The sequence below is a fragment of the Haliotis cracherodii genome, unplaced genomic scaffold, assembly GCF_022045235.1.
Source record: "Haliotis cracherodii isolate W230 unplaced genomic scaffold, xgHalCrac1.p SCAF_2, whole genome shotgun sequence".
NCBI lineage: Eukaryota > Metazoa > Mollusca > Gastropoda > Lepetellida > Haliotidae > Haliotis > Haliotis cracherodii.
In genome coordinates, this window is record NW_027266275.1 from 16443913 (window position 1) to 16464754 (window position 20842).

The 20842-nt window shown below is 38.4% G+C and overlaps 1 protein-coding gene and 1 non-coding gene across 2 annotated transcripts; one reads left to right on the forward strand and one right to left on the reverse strand.

Moving 5' to 3' along the window:
- The first annotated feature begins 41 nt into the window (after nt 1-41).
- Nucleotides 42-20698, forward strand: LOC139469881 (mitochondrial dicarboxylate carrier-like). Its single transcript, XM_071252201.1, has 9 exons — nt 42-339; nt 6121-6240; nt 6672-6832; nt 7638-7679; nt 10807-10921; nt 11964-12056; nt 12446-12526; nt 14054-14110; nt 16345-20698. Exons 1-9 carry the CDS (start codon nt 244-246, stop codon nt 16441-16443), a joined length of 864 nt encoding a protein of 287 aa, XP_071108302.1. The 5' UTR covers nt 42-243; the 3' UTR covers nt 16444-20698.
- On the reverse strand, nt 8075-8149 carry LOC139469941 (small nucleolar RNA SNORD36). The gene has a single exon (XR_011653759.1). It is a non-coding gene; the product is annotated as a small nucleolar RNA SNORD36 (small nucleolar RNA).
- Nucleotides 20699-20842: the final 144 nt, after the last annotated feature.

A 20842-nucleotide genomic window follows, 5' to 3' on the forward strand; every position in this document is an offset into this window, starting at 1 on the left:
ACTCCTGGCCAACCTCCACACAATAATGCCCTTGACCTGAACTAAAAACAAACGTGAGCCGGATCTGGTGCCATCACGTATACGTCAGTTCAATGGACACTACAGCCGTAGACTAATCCTCGTTAGTTATTTTGGGGAGGAAGTTCACATTGTGCAGGGAAACGCGGAAACTCACTTGTGAAAAGGAAACACAGCGACATCTCGGGCGAAGGAGGGACACATCTTCAAGTGTAGAATACTAGAATGGCTGACACACAGCAGAGACTAGGAAGATGGTATTTTGGGGGGTTCGCAAGTGCAGGTGCAGCATGTTGCACCCACCCGCTAGATTTATTGAAGGTGAGAGAATAACATTGTCAATAGATGTTCAAATGCTTCTCAAACCGGCAGTGTTTGTATAGTCTACACTAGTACAGAGAAATTAATTCCGTATATTCTGTTTACAGAAAGATTTTATGTTTCTTAAATTGTCCATGTACGCTTAATAAAAAAAATGACCTAAACCATTTGCTACGCGAACATAAGAAAGATACCAATTTTCAACTGTAAGCTGAACCTCTGTCGGAAACGATGCAGGTGTTCTTAGATAGGTCAGCACACATTACCATTTAGGTCATTTTAACACCATGTTCAGTATTCCTATCACGTGGACCCATATACTTGTAGATGTACATATGAATATGTGAATGACATACATCATTTTGGACATAATTTCCATGCTGTCAGATGACTGTTTGTAATTACTGCATAATAATGCAATATTGAACATCTGCACATGTAAAAAAAATGTATGTTAATAGCAATATGTATAACCGCTATCAAACTAAATGTAATTCGTCTTGTATCATTTGTATTTTTTAACTATCAGAAATCTTGTATATTTCTGAACTTCAGTTGGGGCTCATTTGTTTACTTAATTTGAGGGGTCAGGGGTATGTGTTCAAATCATACTATCAGAAAAGAGTGGCAAAGGATACTGATAAAATCGTCTTTATTTCAATCATACACCAGGGATTTATCTTGATATGATCTGAGGCCCCAAGTCTGCAGCAAATTCATGTAAAAGTTCCCAAATTGGAATTACAAATGTCCCAATCTATGTTATATATCCTCACGTACTGTGTTTTTGAGCCCCAAAGATATAGATCTATTCCTGATTACGTGTCTTATAACAATCCCAATACACTAAAATTAGGTCTTACCTTTGAAAACATTTATTTCTGTTAGCACTTGGATATGTTTTTAATTTTATGCTGATTATGCCCCAGCGAGCGAGACGAGTCGACCAGGCACCATCTTGTTACCTTCACATAATTTCGAGCCCCTAACTTCAATCAAGTTAAAAATAGATGCACAACATGATAAGTTACATGGCAATACACACAGCAAGTTTACAAACAGCAGTCGATACATCATCGGTGCAAACGATTGTTCTGATGCAAAATTGTCATCAGGTTAAAGGTTGATTAAAATGTGCATTAGTGAAAAAGTAAGTTTTGAGGTATGTTGTCATTACTTATTGAATATCTTACCTTATGTAGCTTAATTTGTAACACAACTTCAGCAGCTTGTGGTGAACACTTAAGTGGGCTTTGAACTGTCTACCTAGATTACGTCATAAGCGGGTGGTTACGTATTTTGTAAGGGTGAGGCTTAAAACATTGCGTGAAGGCAGTAATACTTAATTTTATTGCTTTGTAGAAATGACTTTGTATTTCACAGACCAATTTCAGCCAAAGAATGATTTTCCCCCAATTTGCCTGCCAAGAACACTTTGTCTGGAACCCTGGATATATAAGTTTGGTATTTTTGGTTCATGTCATTGGGGAACATATTGTTTTCAAATAGGTCGTTTCAACCACAAGACAACTCATAGCCTGCCCCCTGTTATACTAGTTCCACCACTGCCATATATCATGTATATGAATTGAATGTCCTTTAACAATGGATAAACAACATACAGACATGACAGTTTTTGTTGTAAAAAGCCTTAATGAGGACGCAGACCCCAATTGTAAGCATCTTAGAGGGTATTAAGGGTGTTATAGTGTGTAATGAATGAACTATTTATAGCCTCTATGGTGTGTACAGTATTATGCAATGCAGTGTAACTTAGTGTAATATTTAAGGAGAGATTTTAGGTCTTGCATAGGATTATTCAACTGTTTGTACATTCATGTCAATTAGACAACATTGTTAGCAGTTGTCACACATTTCACAGTTTACTGTTACTGAGCTTAAACACGACCAGGTGTGGGATGGCCATGACACTGTTAGAAGTTAAAAAGATGGAAGACTTAGAAGATGGAGAATGATTTTGTGGAAATAAATGTTCCTCTAGTCAAACTATGAACATAAACCAGTGGGAGTTGTTTATCATACAGTAAAACACTGCAGGGAGAGTAAACCATGAGGGGCGAGTGCTGTATTCTCCCTGCAGTGTTTCATTGTACGATAAACAACATCCGCAAGTTGTTTATTTCATATATAAATTTTATTTTATGAGATATGAGCATTATGTGCAAGCTCTTAAGGATGTTAATAAAATGTAAAAGTTTTGAAAACATTTACCTGTATTTAAATAATGATGACTCCCTGAATACAATCCAATCATGGCAATGTTGGACAAGTCCATTTTATGAACATGGGGCTTAAGTTTAGTATTACTGAACGTTCCCTCAATTCTCACAACGATTATCTGTACCTTTTCTCCCAATATTGATTGCCATATCAAGCCAACTTTTGGATGCAATCGTTCAGCCATTGAGCTACATCTTTGGGGAACAACTCACTACAAAACAAAAAGCATTGTCCATTGTTAAAATAACAAAATAGATGGCCAATCTTTCAAGCAGCAATATCAGCAGTACTTGATTGCTTGCATACAGTTACAAATACAACAGGATAATGTCTTGTAGCATTCTTGTACCACCACTACATGGTATACCAGTAGCAGGTCATAACAGGGTCCTGATTGGGTATACAGTTCAGTGATAGAGTTTCAGTCTACTAGTCCTTATAATGAGAAAATATAGCCAAACCATTAGAAAGGGCAAATTTCTACTTGTCCTTATGATATTGGGCAGTTTGACAAGGACTGTAGAACTAGTGCCAATTTCTAACACTGCTGTTTAGTGTAAAAACAATAACAAAAACTATGGTAAACATAAGATGAGTCAAATCTTTAGCATAAAAGATTAACATTAAATGTCCATAAAAACTGCTTAGCGTAAATTAATACATTATAAATTGTAGCAGTATCACGAGGGGGATAAGTGGTTTAATGCATCCCATGTTAGGCTTAATACCATGAGCATGTTTACCGACATGAATTAATCTGCCCTTAATAAAGAATTAAAACAAATTCAAAATCGAAATCGAAATTCAAAATAGAAAACAGCTGTTAGATTGAGCTGGGGTTAACTTGTGCTATGTCATGTGACTTTCATTGACTCAGAAAATGCTTGTGACTTATGGCTTTGAAGCGAGGTATATGGGAATCAGAAATCCATCTGCAGCCTGTCTTTTTTGTGGCTGGGGTCTAACAAATTTATTCTACTGCTAAGAAATGTATTTCCCTCTCAGGTGGGATACTTAGTATTTTATCAATTCACGTGAACCAATCAGATCTCATCATTCTGACATGGAGGTATACAATAATGTTTATTGTTATCCTGAAAAATCTTGTGTAGTTATATACTACAAGACATCAGTGTTTGGTATTTGCAAAATAGGAATTGCAGTAATGAACTGAAAGCAGCACCAGCTACCCCCTACTGGCAGACTGATCTGCATCTGTAATGAGATGATTTTGCAGTTTAGATTCAACTTGACAGCCTTGTCTTCTATTCACCTCTTTTTTACTGGCTAAGCTGAAAAAAATGGTTACTCAGTAGGGCTGGGATGGGTGACTTGGGTACTCGGGTGGGTATTGAGTAGGTCCCGGGTACCCACAGGACTAGTCACGTGATATAATGTTTAAGGACAACAATTCACTGTAACTCCATGTTTTCACTAAAAGTTCCTAATGTTCCATTTCTTTCTGACTATGCACACATTGATTCAGACTTTTAAATGTTTGAATAATCTTCAGATTGTTTTATGTGTGTATCTAGATAGTTTTGGCCAAGCTCCCGTAAAACAATTCCCGATCAGACATTTTGTACCCAAAGTTTGAGACCAATGTGGGGGTTACCTGGCTAGAGTCGGGTCATAGGGGGTCAGGTTCTCGGGTTGTAAATTTGGACTCGTCTCAGCCCTACTGCTCAGCGTTATATCTAGATATGATCAGAGGCCGATATTCGGCCTCAAGTCTGCAGGAAATGCCATTAATAAGAGTTCCAAATTTTGAACTAACTATTCCCAATTCATGTTACAAGGTTTTAATATATCTAACAAAAACATAACTTTATGGCTTTGTAGAAGTAACCTGTATTCACTTATAACAAGTTCAGTCAATAGGAACAGGTTTTAGTGCTTCATTTAATATTTTTGCATTAAATGCAATTTCAAAATACCTCTGAATTTAAGAAAATATGAGCATTTTAGAAAATCCCAATTTTGAACAAAATAACCATTTTATCCCAATTTGCCTGCCAGGGGCACTTTGTTAATAATAAATCCCTGTGACTGCCTAAAGGCCCCAAATTGTACCTACTACTGACTTGTAACACCCCCCATGAGGACCCTCTTGTGGCGGTCAAGAATAGCTCCACATGACCTGTGTCTCACCAGTGGCAGTTAGAACTGTCAAGATAGCCTCACTTGACCTCACAAAGCATTGACCCCACATGTATTGTGGTGCAGAGGAAGAGATCAATGAGACAAAGATGGCATTTCCAGATCCAGAGGTTGCATGTTCTTGGGAGCACACACCCATATTCAACCATACTGATGTTGACATATAATACAAGCACCACCTTATTCAACAATACTGATGATGTTGACAAATAGGTGAACTCCCTTATTCAACCATACTGATCATGTTGACAAATATATGAACTCCCTTATTGAACCATACTGATCATGTTGACAAAACCGATAGTATTCCCATTTACTGGTAATAACCAGTTTTTTACCAGTAAAATTAGGTTTGAACCGGTATTTCATGTGACTGCCAATCCCTGTAGACCGGCAAATAAAGTACCTTATCAATCTTTGTTGTTGAACAAAACATCAGCGATATTCATTTAAGTATATTTTTCAAATGAAGTCAGCTTGTCTGTTACAATCAGGGGTTTCCCCATGTCTATTTTTTTTGCAAGGAAATAAGCATTTTCGCTTTGCTTCGAGGTAAAATATATATTTGTAGCAACTTAATCTCGAAATATTAAATTTTCTTTTTAGAAAATTGTGACTGAACTTAGTGTGAATGACATGTAAATCTAACTAAGTTACTTCAGAGATGACGTCATTACATTGAATATGATGTTGAAAGAATTAAAACCAGGTAATTTTCTCATGTTTTTTTGTTGTTTTTCAAAATTTGGACTGACAAAAATTAGAGGGGACTGGTAATTTTTTGAGTTGCCAGTCCACCAGGTTTCAAAAGCCAGCAGGAACACTGGTTAACTCCCTTAATTAACGATGTCATGTTGACATGTGTGCACCTCCTTATTTAACCTGTGAAGATCTGGGGTAGAATAGGTCTTCAGCAACCCATGCTTTCTGTAAAAGGCGACTATGCTTGTCTTAAAAGGCGACTAACGGGATCGGGTGGTCAGGCATGCTGACTTGGTTGATGCATGTCATCAATCCCAATTGCATGGATCAATGCTCATGATATCAATCACTGCATTGTCTGGTCCAGACTCGATTATTTACAGACCGCCGTCATATAGCTGGAATAATGCTGAGTGTGGCTTTAGAAAAACAACCAACCAACCAATCCTTATTTAACCATACTGAAAATGTTGACATATATGTGAACTCCCTTGTTCAGCCATACAGATCATGGTGACATATGTACACCCCCTTATTTAACCATATTGATTATAAACTAATTGTTTCATTGTGGGACCTCAGAGGCACCAGATAATGAGGCCTCACAAATGAAAATTGTACACCTAGAAAAGTATAGGTACAACTCTTGACTGGTTAGCATCACATTTGTGTTTGTAGGTTCATCGTCAGACACAACAGAAGGAGCGGGTCGGTCTTGTGAAGATGGCTGTGAGGGTGGTCAAGTCAGATGGGGTGTTTGGGCTATACAATGGTCTCTCTGCCTCCGTGCTCAGACAGGTATTACAGCAGTCAATGCCAAAAGCTTTTCAGTCTACTTGCCCGAACATGGGTCTAAACATCAGTTTCATTAGATTTTAGTGTTATCACTATTTCATAGCTGAAATTATTAGACCGAAAAGAATTTGTTATCACTACTTTGAGCTGTGATTATTACCGGTAGACCAAAAAGAATTTAACTAGACTCGGGCTTTGGACAAGTTGTTAAAGTGGCAGACTATTTAGATGTGTTTCTACAGGAATTTACACATATATAAGGTTGGATATTTAGGGGAATATGCATTCTTACACAAAATTACAAACAATTTTATCATTTAGAATTTAAGCAGATGATATTCAAAGACATATTGGTTAATTAATGACTTAACAGATACTTACTTCACAGTCAATAGTCTTGATAGTGGATGACTTAGTACATGTCCTGTTTTCAGCTGACGTATTCCATGACAAGGTTTGCCCTGTATGAAACAGTGAAGAAGAGACTGGCGGCTGATGGCAAGACGATGCCATTCTATCAGAAAATCTTAGTGGCATCAGTTTCAGGAGCAACAGGGGGTTTTGTGGGGACCCCGGCAGATATGGTCAATGTCAGGTAACAGAATTTTTCAGTACAGCTCCCGTATAATGAGATTCTGTTGCCCAGTGACTCAAATTGATTGGTAAATAAGGACAGACCAATTTACTAGTAGTGTTAGTATTATCTTGGTCAATATCCTGAGAGGCATGAGGCAAAGAGCTGATTGTTAATGTCGGATAAGAGAATGCTCCCAAATGATGAGCTTGTGTCAAAACTTTCTGTGACTATAACTGATTATTCATGTTGAATGAAATAACAATTGAAAAAAAAATATTGTCTTGGTTGGCTTTAAGTTGATTTTAAACACTCTCTTGGGACAAAGGCATTAAAAACATTTTAGGGTTGATCTTCTTCCTCGAATGTATGGCAGGCTAATTTCTGAAGGGGTGGTGGGATAGCCTAGTGGGTAAAGCGTTCGCTCATCGTGCCGGAGGCCCAGGTTCATTCCTCACATGGGTACAATGTGTGAAACCCTTTTCTTGTGTCCCCCAGCCTTGATATTGCTGGAATATTGCCCAAAGTGGCATTAAACCACACTCACTCACTCACTCATGAAATAAGATGCATAAGCATCTGGCCTTAGAATAAAGGAATGTGTCTAACAATGGGGACTCTATGGAACCAGGTCGATTAGTTAGTCTGGTCCAAAACTGATTTGATGTTGTTGACTGAAAATAAGGATAAATGCATTATATTGTAAACAAACGCCATGGGCTTCATGGCTGAAATGTCAGGAGCTGTGTTAAGGAGGCACTGAGGTTCAATGACATGTTATTTCCAATGACAGCAATCAGTTGTTAATTTTCTTATCTTATTTTAGAATGCAGAATGACATCAAACTGCCCCCAGAACAGAGGAGAAAGTAAGTAACATGTTACATCTACTGCAGTATTTTTAACAAATCTTCAGACTATCTTGTTGCAAACATTCATCCAATTCAATATAGTTTTTTAAAATTAGTTTTTATTCATTACAGTTTTGTACACCACATACATGCTAAACTTTATATGATGCACATGCGACATGCAATAAAAAATTGGTTGGCTTTAAGTTTATATAATTGAGCTTTTAACTGTTCAAATGGTGACAGGGTGGCTCAGATTATTGTGTTTCCTTATTTTTAGTAATGTTGCAAGAACTGGACATTTAGATTAACTTGAGTGTGAGAGTGTGTGCCATACTGTACTTACACACAAAAGAAGACAAGGAGTAATTGTCTGTTTATTGTCCTTAATTAGGAGAAGTGGTGTCTCTGTATATGTATCAGGGTTGAGAAGCTGACAGTATCCACATGATGTCATCAGTGATAGATCGTCATGTCATCATCTACACCATCATCATGTCACTTAGTCTCATGACAATGATGTTGTTTATATTAGATCAACGCTTTGATTTGTCTTGATACTGACTGTAGATTGTAGACATGTTCTAAAGACCCGTGAAGGTCCGGATTAGAATTGGTCTTCAGCAACCCATGCTTGTCGTAAGAGGCGACTAACAGGATCATGTGATCAATGCTCATGATATCAATCACTGGATTGTGTGGTCCAGACTTGATTATTTACAGACTGCCGTCATATAGCTGGAATATTGTTGAGTGCAGCGTTAAACAACAAACAAACAAAACATGTTCTAAAAAGTGAAGTTACTGCACATATGGGTACATATATCTGATACATTCATTAACTTACTCATAAACCCACTAACTCATTCATTCACAAACCCATTCACAAGCCCATTCTATCAGTCCACCTACCCACTCACCCAAACTCGGGTTATCTATTAGCATTAATATTAAATACGAAGATTCTCCATCTTGACACAATCAGTGTCAATTCTTCTCCTTCCAAATGCCCTTGAACTGCTAACAATTGGACTTTGGTCAGCTGACCCCAGGACGCAAGGGGTCATAGGTTCAACAGCAACACAGGGCCATGTCCAGCTGTCAATCAAACAACAGGACTGACCAAGCAGAAAGTGCCTGTGATACAGAATCTGCCATTGTATGCGACAGCTTCACCCCTGTCAGCCATGCATCAAAGTCATAGATGTTATTCCGGCCAACATTCATGATACTAGAGGAATATGTTTTGAGCATGTAGAAAACCTGAAAGAATAAAAAAGAATAAAAAATGGGCAAAATACATCTGACATGGACATACATACATGTAGTTAAATGTAGTTAAATACATGGATATATCTGGAAATATACCATGTCATTTTTGTATAAGTGTACAGATTCATGAAAACTTATGTGGTTAATTTGTTCATGCCTGCTTATTGAAGGCCTTATTAAATTAACTCTGCTCTGTGGTTAATTGGTTCTTGATGAACTTGCCAGGTTGCGGGTGTACGCAATAACAGAGGCTAATAGACAGTTGTCTATTACCCTGGCTGGTCTGGTAGCTAAAGGACCAACAGATGGGACAGCATGCTAATGTCAGTAAATGGATATTGTCATAGTCAGCTGTTTGAAATGGATACCTGCTTTATGTAGTTGATATGTCATTGGTAAGGCATACATTCATACTGTGAAACTGTCACATTAGCAGTGTTCCCTCTATTGTTAGAACTAATTATATCACATACTTTTAAACAATTTATCAATCAATTGACCTGCCAGAAACCTATGGTTGTTGGTCCGATCCAGGTTCACCCTGATTCTGTTTCTAGGTTTGTTACACCAGACCCATGCTTGTGGGTTCCACCAAATTAATTGTCTAAAATTTGCATCACTTTGGTCATTCCTCTACGGGTGAAATGATACACAGGTGCACCGGTGTGTTGTGAGTTTTCTTGCGACAATATGATACATGATACGTTTTTCTGTATCAATATAAGATGATACACTTGCTAAAATAAATTACTACTCGTGTACCGACCCCAAATATTTCAAAATGTGTTGTAATTTACTTTTCAAGTTCACAACTAAAATTGAATCGAACATGAATCTATCAATAGCTTTTCCTTTGGAACATGCTCTGAAATATTTATAGTCAAGACGTTTTCATGTGATTCTTCACATGCATATTGTGATACATATTTAATAATTGACCTTCACTTTGTGTGAGTTCATTGGAGTATGAACCTTCATACTCCAATGAACTCACACAAAATGAAAGTCAATTCTTATAATTTTTTTATAACAATTTCGTACCTCAAAGGATGTAGGCCAAGATCTAAACACAAATTTATTTAGTACGTGTGACTTCATGTTTGCGCTGACAGCCATACAACAACCAGCTATACCGCGGAATAAAATAGTGTCCAAGGTAATTTCATGATGTTATCAACGGTAATTGGTGCGTCATCGGAAGGTAGCAATTCGTGTACCTCTTCACCGGAACTACGGCAATCCCCCCGTTCTTGGTGCTGACATTCCGGGATGAGTGGGAGGTACAATGTCAGTACCCGAGGGCCTCGCACCTATTACCGTAGTTCCTCCAACAAGTGCAAAGAGTGATCTTCCTTTAACAGCTTTTGTTCCCACTCCGTTTTGCCGGTCAACCCACTCTATTTGTCACTTAAATACGAGACAAAGTGGTTCAATCCCTGACCTCATCATACCAAAAGATGTAAAAAGATGGTACTTGTTACGCTGCCTGGCATAAGGGTATAAAACTTGTCGTCTGGGAGTCAGTATTCTGTGTCTGAGTGGGGTATACATGTTAAACTGCTGCATTGTATTTCAGTGGGCTAGCACTATGAAACAGGCATTATTACAGGGATTACCTGTAGTATGGTGATTCTGAAATAGGCGCCACATACCCATGCTTGTCGGTAGAGCTGTTTACTGTAATCTGGTGATTACAGTGTGATTGTGTGATTGTTCATTGCTCATCTACTGGGTTGCCAGACCCAGGCTTCAGTGGTTCCACACCGCTGTGACATGGGTGTAAGTATTACTGACTGCAAGAAAAGTCACACACATGATTCCGATTAAAGAAATGGTGTAGTGAGTTTGTATTCACTGAGTGTTTGTGTTTCAGCTATAAGCATGCTATAGACGGACTGTATCGTGTGTTTCGGGACGAGGGGGTCATGAAACTGTTCTCAGGGGCGTCCATGGCCAGTTCCAGGGCCATCTTTGTTACTGTCGGGCAGGTAAGAGGATCTTCATCACTTCATCTTATCAAAGAACATAATAAGAGAACTTTTGTTCCTAAGCTTTAGCAGATCACAGCTCTGATGTTTGAACTTGTAAACATTTTATTATAACTGGTCAAATCAAAGTCATAACCTGGTAATCGAGTTGAAGGTCAATATTAGCTGGATCAAATGAGATGGATGTGCTGATGTTCATCCCAAAAGGTCAGCTGGTCAGCCAAGAATCAGTATTGTTTTATAGCAAAGATTACATAACTAGGCTCTGCTGGCATAAGTCAAAACCTTTAAGCAAATATTGATGTATACCATGTATATTGTTTGGACAAACTGACCTGTGATAATATTGCCAGTTGTCGCTCACGTTAGTTGCGATTCAGCAGGTATGATGATTATGAGTATTATAAGTTACAAGATGTTTGAGTGGCGTTAAGAAATTGAATATGTCAGTCCTCTGAAGATCCGGGGTAGAATAGGCCTTCAGCAACCCATGCTTGCAGCCATGCTTGTGGTAAGAGGCGACTTACTGGATTGGGTGGTCAGACTTGCTGACTTGGTTGATGCATGTCATTGTATCCCAATTGCTTATTATGTCAATCACTGGATTGGTTGGTCCAGACTCGATTATTTTACAGATAGCCGTCATATTCCGGTAGCTGGAATATTACTGAGTACAACAAATAAACCACATAAACAAACAGTCTGTGACTTTAGTCCATTAGTCTTTTCGGTCTAGTCAGCTAAGCTAATATTATTCAATTTAATATCACTAGAATACTGAAAATAATGTTAAAAGCTATCTTTGGGCTAGTAGACTCAGACGTTTTGGCACAAACTGATATGTAACTAGTGACAAGATATTATCGACTTTCAACAACCAGCTTCTTTATTTCAATTGTAGCGATCACTTCTTGCTAACAGTAAGAGAATGTACAAGAACAGTACAAAAACTGGTTGTCCATACTGTCATGTCATGAGATTCAAGTTACTAGCCCCACAATATATACATACCAACAACTGAGTCTATTGTGTCTTGTTTCAGCTGGCCTGCTACGATCAGATTAAAGGGATACTTTTAAACACTTCAGTGTTTGAAGACAACCTCATCTTACATTTCACATGTAGTGTTATGGCAGTAAGTATACATCTGTCCTTCAATAGTGCTGTAGTGTTGTTGTAGCAAGGAACTCCGCTGCTGATTCAACATTTGTCTTTGATTTTGAATTCCAAATATTGACATCATGTATTGAAGAAAGTCACAATATTTCATCTTGGGTTAGAATGTTCCCAGCAACATACTAAACGACTAAATAAATTGGATGGTCAGACTTGCTGACTTGCTTGATTGTCTGTCATCATACCCTGACAGTGGTTAGTGGCTCACAATATCAATCACTGTCTGGTCCAGACTTGATTATTTACAGGCCTCTGTCAAATAGCTGGAATATTGCTGAGTGCATTTTTAAAAAAAAGACATAATTTGAAATAATACATTTATTAACAATGTACATGATTTTTCTTCAGGGTACAATAGCAACGTTTCTGACTCAGCCTCTGGATGTGATGAAGACGAGGATGATGAATGCTAAGCCTGGCCAATACTCTGTGAGTTGATGACAGACTGCTCAGGGTAGACACAGCCACTAGTCTGCTAATTCTAAGACTAGCGAAAATCCTTAAAGACTTCTCATTTTCTCCCCACATGTAGTTATTTTACATAAACAACAACCGGTAATCTGAACAGAGTTTTGGATTAGTTTGCTTCAGTCATGGTGTCTAGCCTGTTGTGTACCACTAATAATTCCATCTTATTGAGACCTTCATTTTCAAATTTAGTATCCTGTGTCTCATACTTGAACAACCTGAGGACTTTCACATTTTAGAATATTTTGGGTCATTTAGGATCAGTTGGAGATAAGAAACAAAATGTAAAATACAAAAGGCCTAATATGTATCCTGACTTAAAAATGTCTCTAATACAATTAGTTGAATTTAGATATGGCGTGTACCCTGTGGTGTACCACTGACAATCCCATATTGTGGACTTGAGACATTCATGTTCAAATTTAGTATCATTTGTCCCATGCTTGAATGCATCTTCCGGGGGCAAGAGAGTTAACTGACTTTCAAAGTCCAGTTTCCACACTTGCCGAACTAGGCTGGAATTACTGGGCTCGATCGTAGCGCCACCAGTGGCTATTACCAGTTATGTCCCTTTTAAGCCTCTCCTATGGACCAATCAGATTCCACTTCTTGTATCACTTGCGATTGCTTCACACAAAATGGTGGCGCCCAGTCAGGACAATCTGATTGATAATCAATATCTATATTGTGATAAAACGGGTCTTACATTGCGAAATGCATCAAATCACGTGAGCACCGTGATTAAAAACATGAACAGATTTAGAAAATATCTGCGGATAACGAGTTGGCGGTGCACATGCTGTGCAAATCCTGCAATTGACCGAAGTTTGCACGACAGTTTACGAACCAGATTTTGATTTCGGTGCGCGATTTTGATTGGACTATGTATAGACTCGTTATCCCAGCCAAAATGTAACTCCATAATACCAGCCTAGTTCGGCAAGGGTGGAAACTGGACTTTTAAAGTCAGTTAACTCTCTTGCCTCGGGAAGATGGCTTGACTGAGGTCTGTAACATTCTAGAATATTTTTGGTAATTTAGGATCAGTTGGAGATAAGAAACAAACTGTAAAATCCAAATGGCCTAACTTATCTGGACTTAAAATGTCTCTAATACATTATATCAAACACCCTGAATATGACACCCTGTTTAAGTGTTGTGCCGTGGGGTACCGGAGTGGAATGTGTCCCCAACACACTGTTGCCAGGCGTAAGTGGCAACGAAATTGGGGGAACCTGTGGGGGTTTCTGGGTTAGAATTGGTCCCTAGCAACCTATGCTGGTCTTAGGAGGAGATTTAGTGAATTGAGAGAGGGTCGGTGACTTGATTGAATGATAGTCTCATCATTCCCAGACAGTGTTGATTGTAATGTTGCTCATGATATCAATAACTGGATTGTCTGATCATTTACACGCCCCCATCACACCTGGAATATTGCTGAGTAAACAGCAAACACACATACTTGAATGTGGCGTATTTTACTTCCAGAGTTTATTAGCCTGTGCACTGGATATAGGAAAGGTTGGACCTCTAGGATTTTTTAAGGTAAGAAATATTTGAGATAACATCTTTTTTTGTATGTTCCACATACAGAAGATGAAAATAAACAGATGTTTACATATTTCACAACTCCGGGAGTGGATTCCATTTCTGTTGTGCATCATAAACATGCAAAGATACTTGCTTAAAGATGAGATGTTGATATTACTGGAAGAATTTATTATGGTCTAAAATGCTTAAAATGATTATGAGTTCGTCAAAGATGATAACAGGCCTTATTTCCATTGCCCAATAATAATAATACAAGTGTAAATCAAAACATTTGTAGCCTCATAGCTGTTTATTTGTGTAGTGTAAGGTGTCAACATGTGTATGAAGAACATGATCTCTTGGAGGACATGACATCAAGTTACAGACTTATAGTATTATCTGGAGGCACAGGTGGCCCTGTCATCTAAGGCGCTGCGATTTGTTGTGCAGAGTTGCATCCCTTGGGCACACCAGAAACCTATGATTGTAGGTTCGAATCCCGGTTCGCCCCGATTGTGTTTCTAGGTTTGTCAGCACCATACCCATGCTCATGGGTTTCACCGAAGTGGTAAACATCTGAGACCTGCATCACTTCGGGCTTTCCTCCCACATTAAGCTGACACGCTGTGATATAACTGGAATACTGTTAAAAGCGGCGTTAAATCCAACTCACTCACTCACCAATAGTATTATCTGCACCTGTGTTTGAGTAGTGTAAGTCGGAACCTTGACAGTGAAAGGGGTGTGAGAAACTGCAGAAATGGAGAAAACTGAAAAGAGCTGTGATTAGTTCCTGCATAGAAATCACATGCCACAAAGGAAATACATTAAGATATGAAAAGTACGCTTAGGGATGACAGCTCTTCACATTTAGTATCGGGCCGTGAGGTAGTGCAGATGACCCTAAGTCTAGTCGTTGTGAAGAGGCAATCCCTGTTCCTCAAGGGAAGAATGTATTATGAGTGAGTGAATGAGTATGGTTTTACGCTGCTTTTAGCATTATTCCAGCAATATCATGGCGGGGGACACCAGAAATGGGCTTCACACATTGTACCCATGTCGGGAATCGAACCTGGGTCTTCGGCGTGACAAGTGAACGCTTTCACCACTAGGCTACCTGACCGCCCCTAATGTATTATGAAAATGGCTGACCGATATGTTACAATTCAACATATGACTGACTTTTTAGGGATCAATTTTGGCCCTGTGCAGTACATCTATACTGACATGGTCCACACAAACAAGCTGTCTGTGAGACCGACATTCAGAATATTGACACTCAGAATGTTGAAACCAGATTATGTGTGTCCAGGGACCTTTTAACCAATTGTCAACAGAATCCTGATAAATCTTTATGTGAAAAATTGTAAGCCAATATTAAACCTAGGTCCATCAATTTGACCCAGAGTCAAAACTTATGAGCAAACAGTGGAAACATGTGGCCTCAAACCCACCACAGAAGTTCAAGTGGGTGGCGCCAGTTGGCAATGTCATGGCTTCGGTTTTCATGGACAGTAGGGTGATAGTCATGATTGACTCTCTGCAAAGAGTCTGAGTATCAGTTGGGAATACTATGCCACAACTGTCACTTGAGAGAAGCTGTCATCAAGGACACCTTGTAGAGGTGTGCTACTGCTTCAGGACAATGTTTATGTGCCAAATCACAAATGGCAGTATCTGCAGCTACAGTGAGTGAGTGAGTGAGTGAGTATGGTTTTACACCGCTTTTAGCAATATTCCAGCAATATCACGGCGGGGGACACCAGAAATGGGCTTCACACATTGTACCTGTGTCGGGAATCGAACCCGGGTCTTCGGCGTGACGGGCGAACGCTTTAACCACTGGGCTACCCGACCGCCCCTGCAGCTACAGATTGTTGCTTTGAATTACTTCCCCATGTCCTTTAATCCTGACTGAGCTTTCTCGAGCTCTAACTTGTATATCTACTACCCCAAACTCAGTTACACCTGTGTGGCATAGTTTTTACCAGTAACCATGAGTGACTGTTGTTGAAGTCTGTTGAGAGGAACATAAGGAAGACTTCTATGTACAGCTGTGATAACAAGGCTGAAGGAGAATATACTGACAAATAATGTGTGAACAGTTTTCTATGTCAAGCCACCATGTTTTGATTTCCCCTCATATAGGCAAGCAGTGAAAGGTTAACACTTCCTCATTTAGCAAGGATCAAATTGCTGTGGGCAAGTGCCTCTCATCCTCTGTAACCTGTGTATGTCATTTGTTCCAGGGCTTCATCCCAGCATTCGTGAGACTAGGACCCCATACTGTACTCACCTTCATCTTCTTTGAGCAGCTGAGGCAGAACTTTGGGGAAATAAAGGAGTGATGCCATTTTCCTGGAGCAGGTGCTTGTCAAGAGAAGGAAATCTCAGGGTCACCTCCTCAGTTTTAATTAGGTTGCCTTGTTTTACAACTTTTAACTGAAGCACTTATGGCCAGACCAGTTTTGTTTCTTGATTTCGGGATTTGAAGCTGAACATGCCATGGCCTGTTATTCAAAAGAAACAGACAACAGGGTAAGGGTAGACTGGAAGTTGTTTGACAAGACAATAGTGTAGGATAATCAAAGTGAATAACATAAGAATTTGTGATACAGTAAACTATGTTTATAATGAACACGCTTATAACAAACTGACGGATATAGCGAACTTACTTTTTTGTCCAGACTGTTTGCTGCAGTTATGCTGTATATATGCTTATAATGGACTACGGTTATAGCGAACTAAAATTAGTGGTCCCTTTGAGTTCGTTATATTCGTAGTCTACTGTAGTATGTTTGTAGATTAGAAGGATGCTTGTTTTATCTTCGTGACAAAATATTGGAGTAAAGGTTGCATGGGTTTAAGGTACGAAGATTACACGGCAGACAAACGTGATGGTAACTCCTCCGTTCAACAAGAAACAAAAGTTGGTCCAGCCCAAATGCCTTTTCACTGTGCAGCAATATGTGAGTTCTAATCATGTGTCCATAGAAGAATATTGTTGTCAAGATAATTAGCAGACCCTTGATATCGGACAGCTTAAAGCTTTTGTTGGAATTTGACTGCCACCGATGAATTTTCCAATGCCTACTACAGGAAAATTATTGACATCAGAAATTATCCTTCCATGTTCTTCCAAGGAGCCCTTTTGGCACATGTCATGAAAAGGTCAAGGGTACAAAATAGAAAAAAACTTACAAAAATGTTTGTGTTTACACTTTCTCAAAAAGTATGAATAAAATTAACATTTAACTTGATATATACCTTCTCAAGGATGAGGCCCTGCCTTGAAAATGTTTAGGTCAAAATGAGCAAAAGGTCAAGGTCAGCATAGCTCATTGTCAGTTTCTCAAACATCCACAGGTACGACACTTTGTTTGCATGTATCTCTACATGTCCTACCGCATCTAATGTTGGTGCTATGTCTATCAAAGTTCAAGGTCATCTTTGAGGGCATTGTGAAACATGGCTGTGTATTGCCAGTTACTGTTGCACTTTGACTTGTACAAGCCTGAGACGTGTGTAATTGTTGGATCTTATGGAGTTGTCTTGATTAAAGTCAGGGTTTGGAAGTAATGTTTTAGGACTGGAAGTACATGGTGGTTAATTACAATCTCATAAAATCAGATCTTAGTTCTCGCTATCGCTAAACAAAGATCTGAGGTCATCCTATTACAGGTCATGTCAGAACAACCTTTCATCTGACCAATTAAAGCGTCACTTACCAGATCATGAAATTGACATGAACGGAGGAGGCGTTGCATAGTACGTGGGAAGCACTGCCATACAATCGCAATCATATATTAGATATTAGATATTCAGGAGTGTTCGTTTGTTCAGTTTTCAAAATTTTAATCGAGAACTGTGTCAACATATTTTTCAAGCATAGTCTGAAATGAAAGTCGCCAGGTTGAAACCAGTGCCGTAATGCTCGAGAAAGCTGCTTTCTGATTGGCTGATGTCGACTTCTTGTTAGTCGTTTCAGTCATTGGTCAAAGTTCGCAAAAGGTGGTTCTGATGGGACCCATAATGGAATGTCCTCAGAACTTTGTTTAGCGGCAGGGAGAACTTAGATCTGATTTTAATGAGATTGTGGTTCATTCAGACTTTTTGGTTTTTGAGAGTACATGCAAACACCTTTAGTTTACGATATGACACTTAAACTATGATACATTTGTTGCCTTAGTGGTGCAAGTATTACAATGCATCGATACTACAATGTATCATCACACCTTTATAGAAGACCGTTAAGAACCTGTTTCTAACCAGTCAGCAATGGTTAGGTGTAGAAAGTAGTGCTATTTCATACCTTGATTTGTTATGGTTACATGATGAATGTATGATTGAAGAGTATTATGAATGATTTTAATAATAAAACAATGTGTATGGATTTGTATAGGGTGCCTGAATACCTTTACACTGAACATCATGCCTTTCATACACCCTTTTCGCTGAGGGCTGTTGCAATATGTTGCAGCTAGACATGTGGGATTGGGAGCTAGTGTGCAAGTTACCTCCTCTTATCAACCCAACACATGTGTCCGAGTTACCGTATTCAACGTAATAAGCGCCCAGGACGGTCTCAAAATTAGAAATAGGGGACTCTTATTTTGGTGAAAAAACAGAGTTGAAAGATAAATTCCGTGGTTTATGCTGACAGCCTGAAATGTTTATATACGACAGATATATTTTTCCAGAATTTAATTGCCCATAATTGAGGATGCATATTACACATGAGTGCGTATTATACGCGAATAAATAAGTCTTGTGTACATTGATCAATCGGGGGGTGCTAATTGTGATTGTTCACTAGCCAATATATTAGCAGATATTGCCATGGGCGCTTATTAGATGGGAATATTATTACGTCGAATGCGGTATTCAAGTTTTGGCCCAACTCTGGCGTGTTAGACATTGCCTGCTGATCATGCATAAACATTCTAGCATATTTTGTTTATATGGTTGAGCCAATTTTACTCTTACAATTTATGACGAAGTATTCAAACTAATGTTTTCACATTGTGAAACTGTTCATTTATTTGTGATGTTTGAATATTTAAGATTAGATAAATAATCTTGTTTTAACACTCTACTACCCAGAGTTCCATGCAGCCAGCCTAGTACCTCTGCCACAGGCCAGTGACGATTCGTCACATCTTACACAGTCCATTTAAGATATTGCATAAATATTTCATCGGTATATTTTTTTTATGAGTCTACACATTTAGATAAACATATGTCCTAGAATGGTTAACTTTCATTGAGAAAATATCCTTAAATGTGAAAAACTATTTCCATTTGTGTATTGATTCGTTGTTTACATTGGTTGTACGGCTCCACATGCTGTCACTGGAGCCCTAGCAAGCTAGTGATATGGTCACTTGGATGTACAAAGCTATATTGTCATGCACCTCACAGTTGCAGTTGTAGTAGCATGTCTATATAATTATGCAAAACACTATGTAAAGTGCAGCAAAAGGCTTGCATTAGGCCTGTCTGTTGTTATTTCAGAACGCAAACTAGTCTGTGGCAGTGGTGCAATGCTAAGTCATCACTGCGCCGGCGTGGGGTTTTAGCACTTTGTGATTTTTAACGCTATGTTGATCTGCCGTTGTTATTGCTTAAACAAAATTAATGAAAGTTGTTGATGTTTTTGTTAAATTGTACAGTGAAGTAAGAATATATTGAAAGGTCTTGATAGTCTAACCAATAATTTTACAGGTTTTCATGAACTCCGATTTCTTCCCTGTTTCTGTGTTACAGCTGAACCTTGAATTCTTGTACAATCTTACTTTGTATCCAGTGGTGTTGAAGGGGTGCTCTAAGAGTTGACATAAAGTGGAACATTTGATAACAATCATGTTGCCGGTACCTTATAAGTAGCGATCATCTGTAACAACCACTGACAATCAATGATGCATAGTATTAACATTATGGTCAATCAATTTATCAATCATTTGTATTTGATTGTACTGAAAGACCATAGTATACATAAGATTCACTTTGTCCCCATGTCCAAACATTTTTTTCAAATAGTGTTTCTGAAACGGAAAATGAATAACAAGTTGTCAAACACAGTAATTGTTATACATCTTCAAGCAAAATGCATCATCATTGCAAAGGGATGTAACTCTTAATCACCTTTATTCTTCTCAGATTATTTTCTCTTATGTTATGATGGGTTTAAGCACGAACTTGTATAGGTCTTTAAGTGAGGGGAGAAAATATCTGGAACTTTTTTATATTTTGGGTCAGTAATTTGTTTAGATAGGACACACCATAACAGCACCCTCGTTTTGTATTGAATATGAAACATGTCATTGTATCACCAGTAGTTTGTTATTATACTGGCATTTTGCAAGTTGTACCAATTGTCTACACAAAGAAATCCTGCTGCATCTCTTGAAGCAGACTGATGCAGAAATAGATTTTAACCGAGTGCCAGTTTTTATGTATTTATTTGTGCTTTCTGTAGGTCTTTTAGCTTTATTTTTACAGAAATGATGTCTCAAAATAGGTTCTTTCATAAGCTAGAAATTAGTGGTCATTGTTTGTTCAAATGTCAACATTCCGTTTGCTCACTGTATCGTTTGTTAGTTTGTATGTACAATATATATATGTATTTATATAGCTAGTCACCATGCGTTTGTCCTAAAGTTGTTTTGATTGTCTATATTAAATGTAGTAAGTTTGAGGTGTAATTACTGAAATGTTTAGTCTTTTGGGTTCGCAACTTGTCCTGGA

Bases quoted from the DNA above. Each gene is read 5' to 3' on its own strand.
- LOC139469881 (XM_071252201.1), top strand. From the start codon at position 244: ATGGCTGACACACAGCAGAGACTAGGAAGATGGTATTTTGGGGGGTTC. The intron at 7,680-10,806 runs GTAAGTAACATG...TTTGTGTTTCAG, and splicing joins CCCCCAGAACAGAGGAGAAA to CTATAAGCATGCTATAGACG. The intron at 10,922-11,963 runs GTAAGAGGATCT...GTCTTGTTTCAG, and splicing joins TCTTTGTTACTGTCGGGCAG to CTGGCCTGCTACGATCAGAT.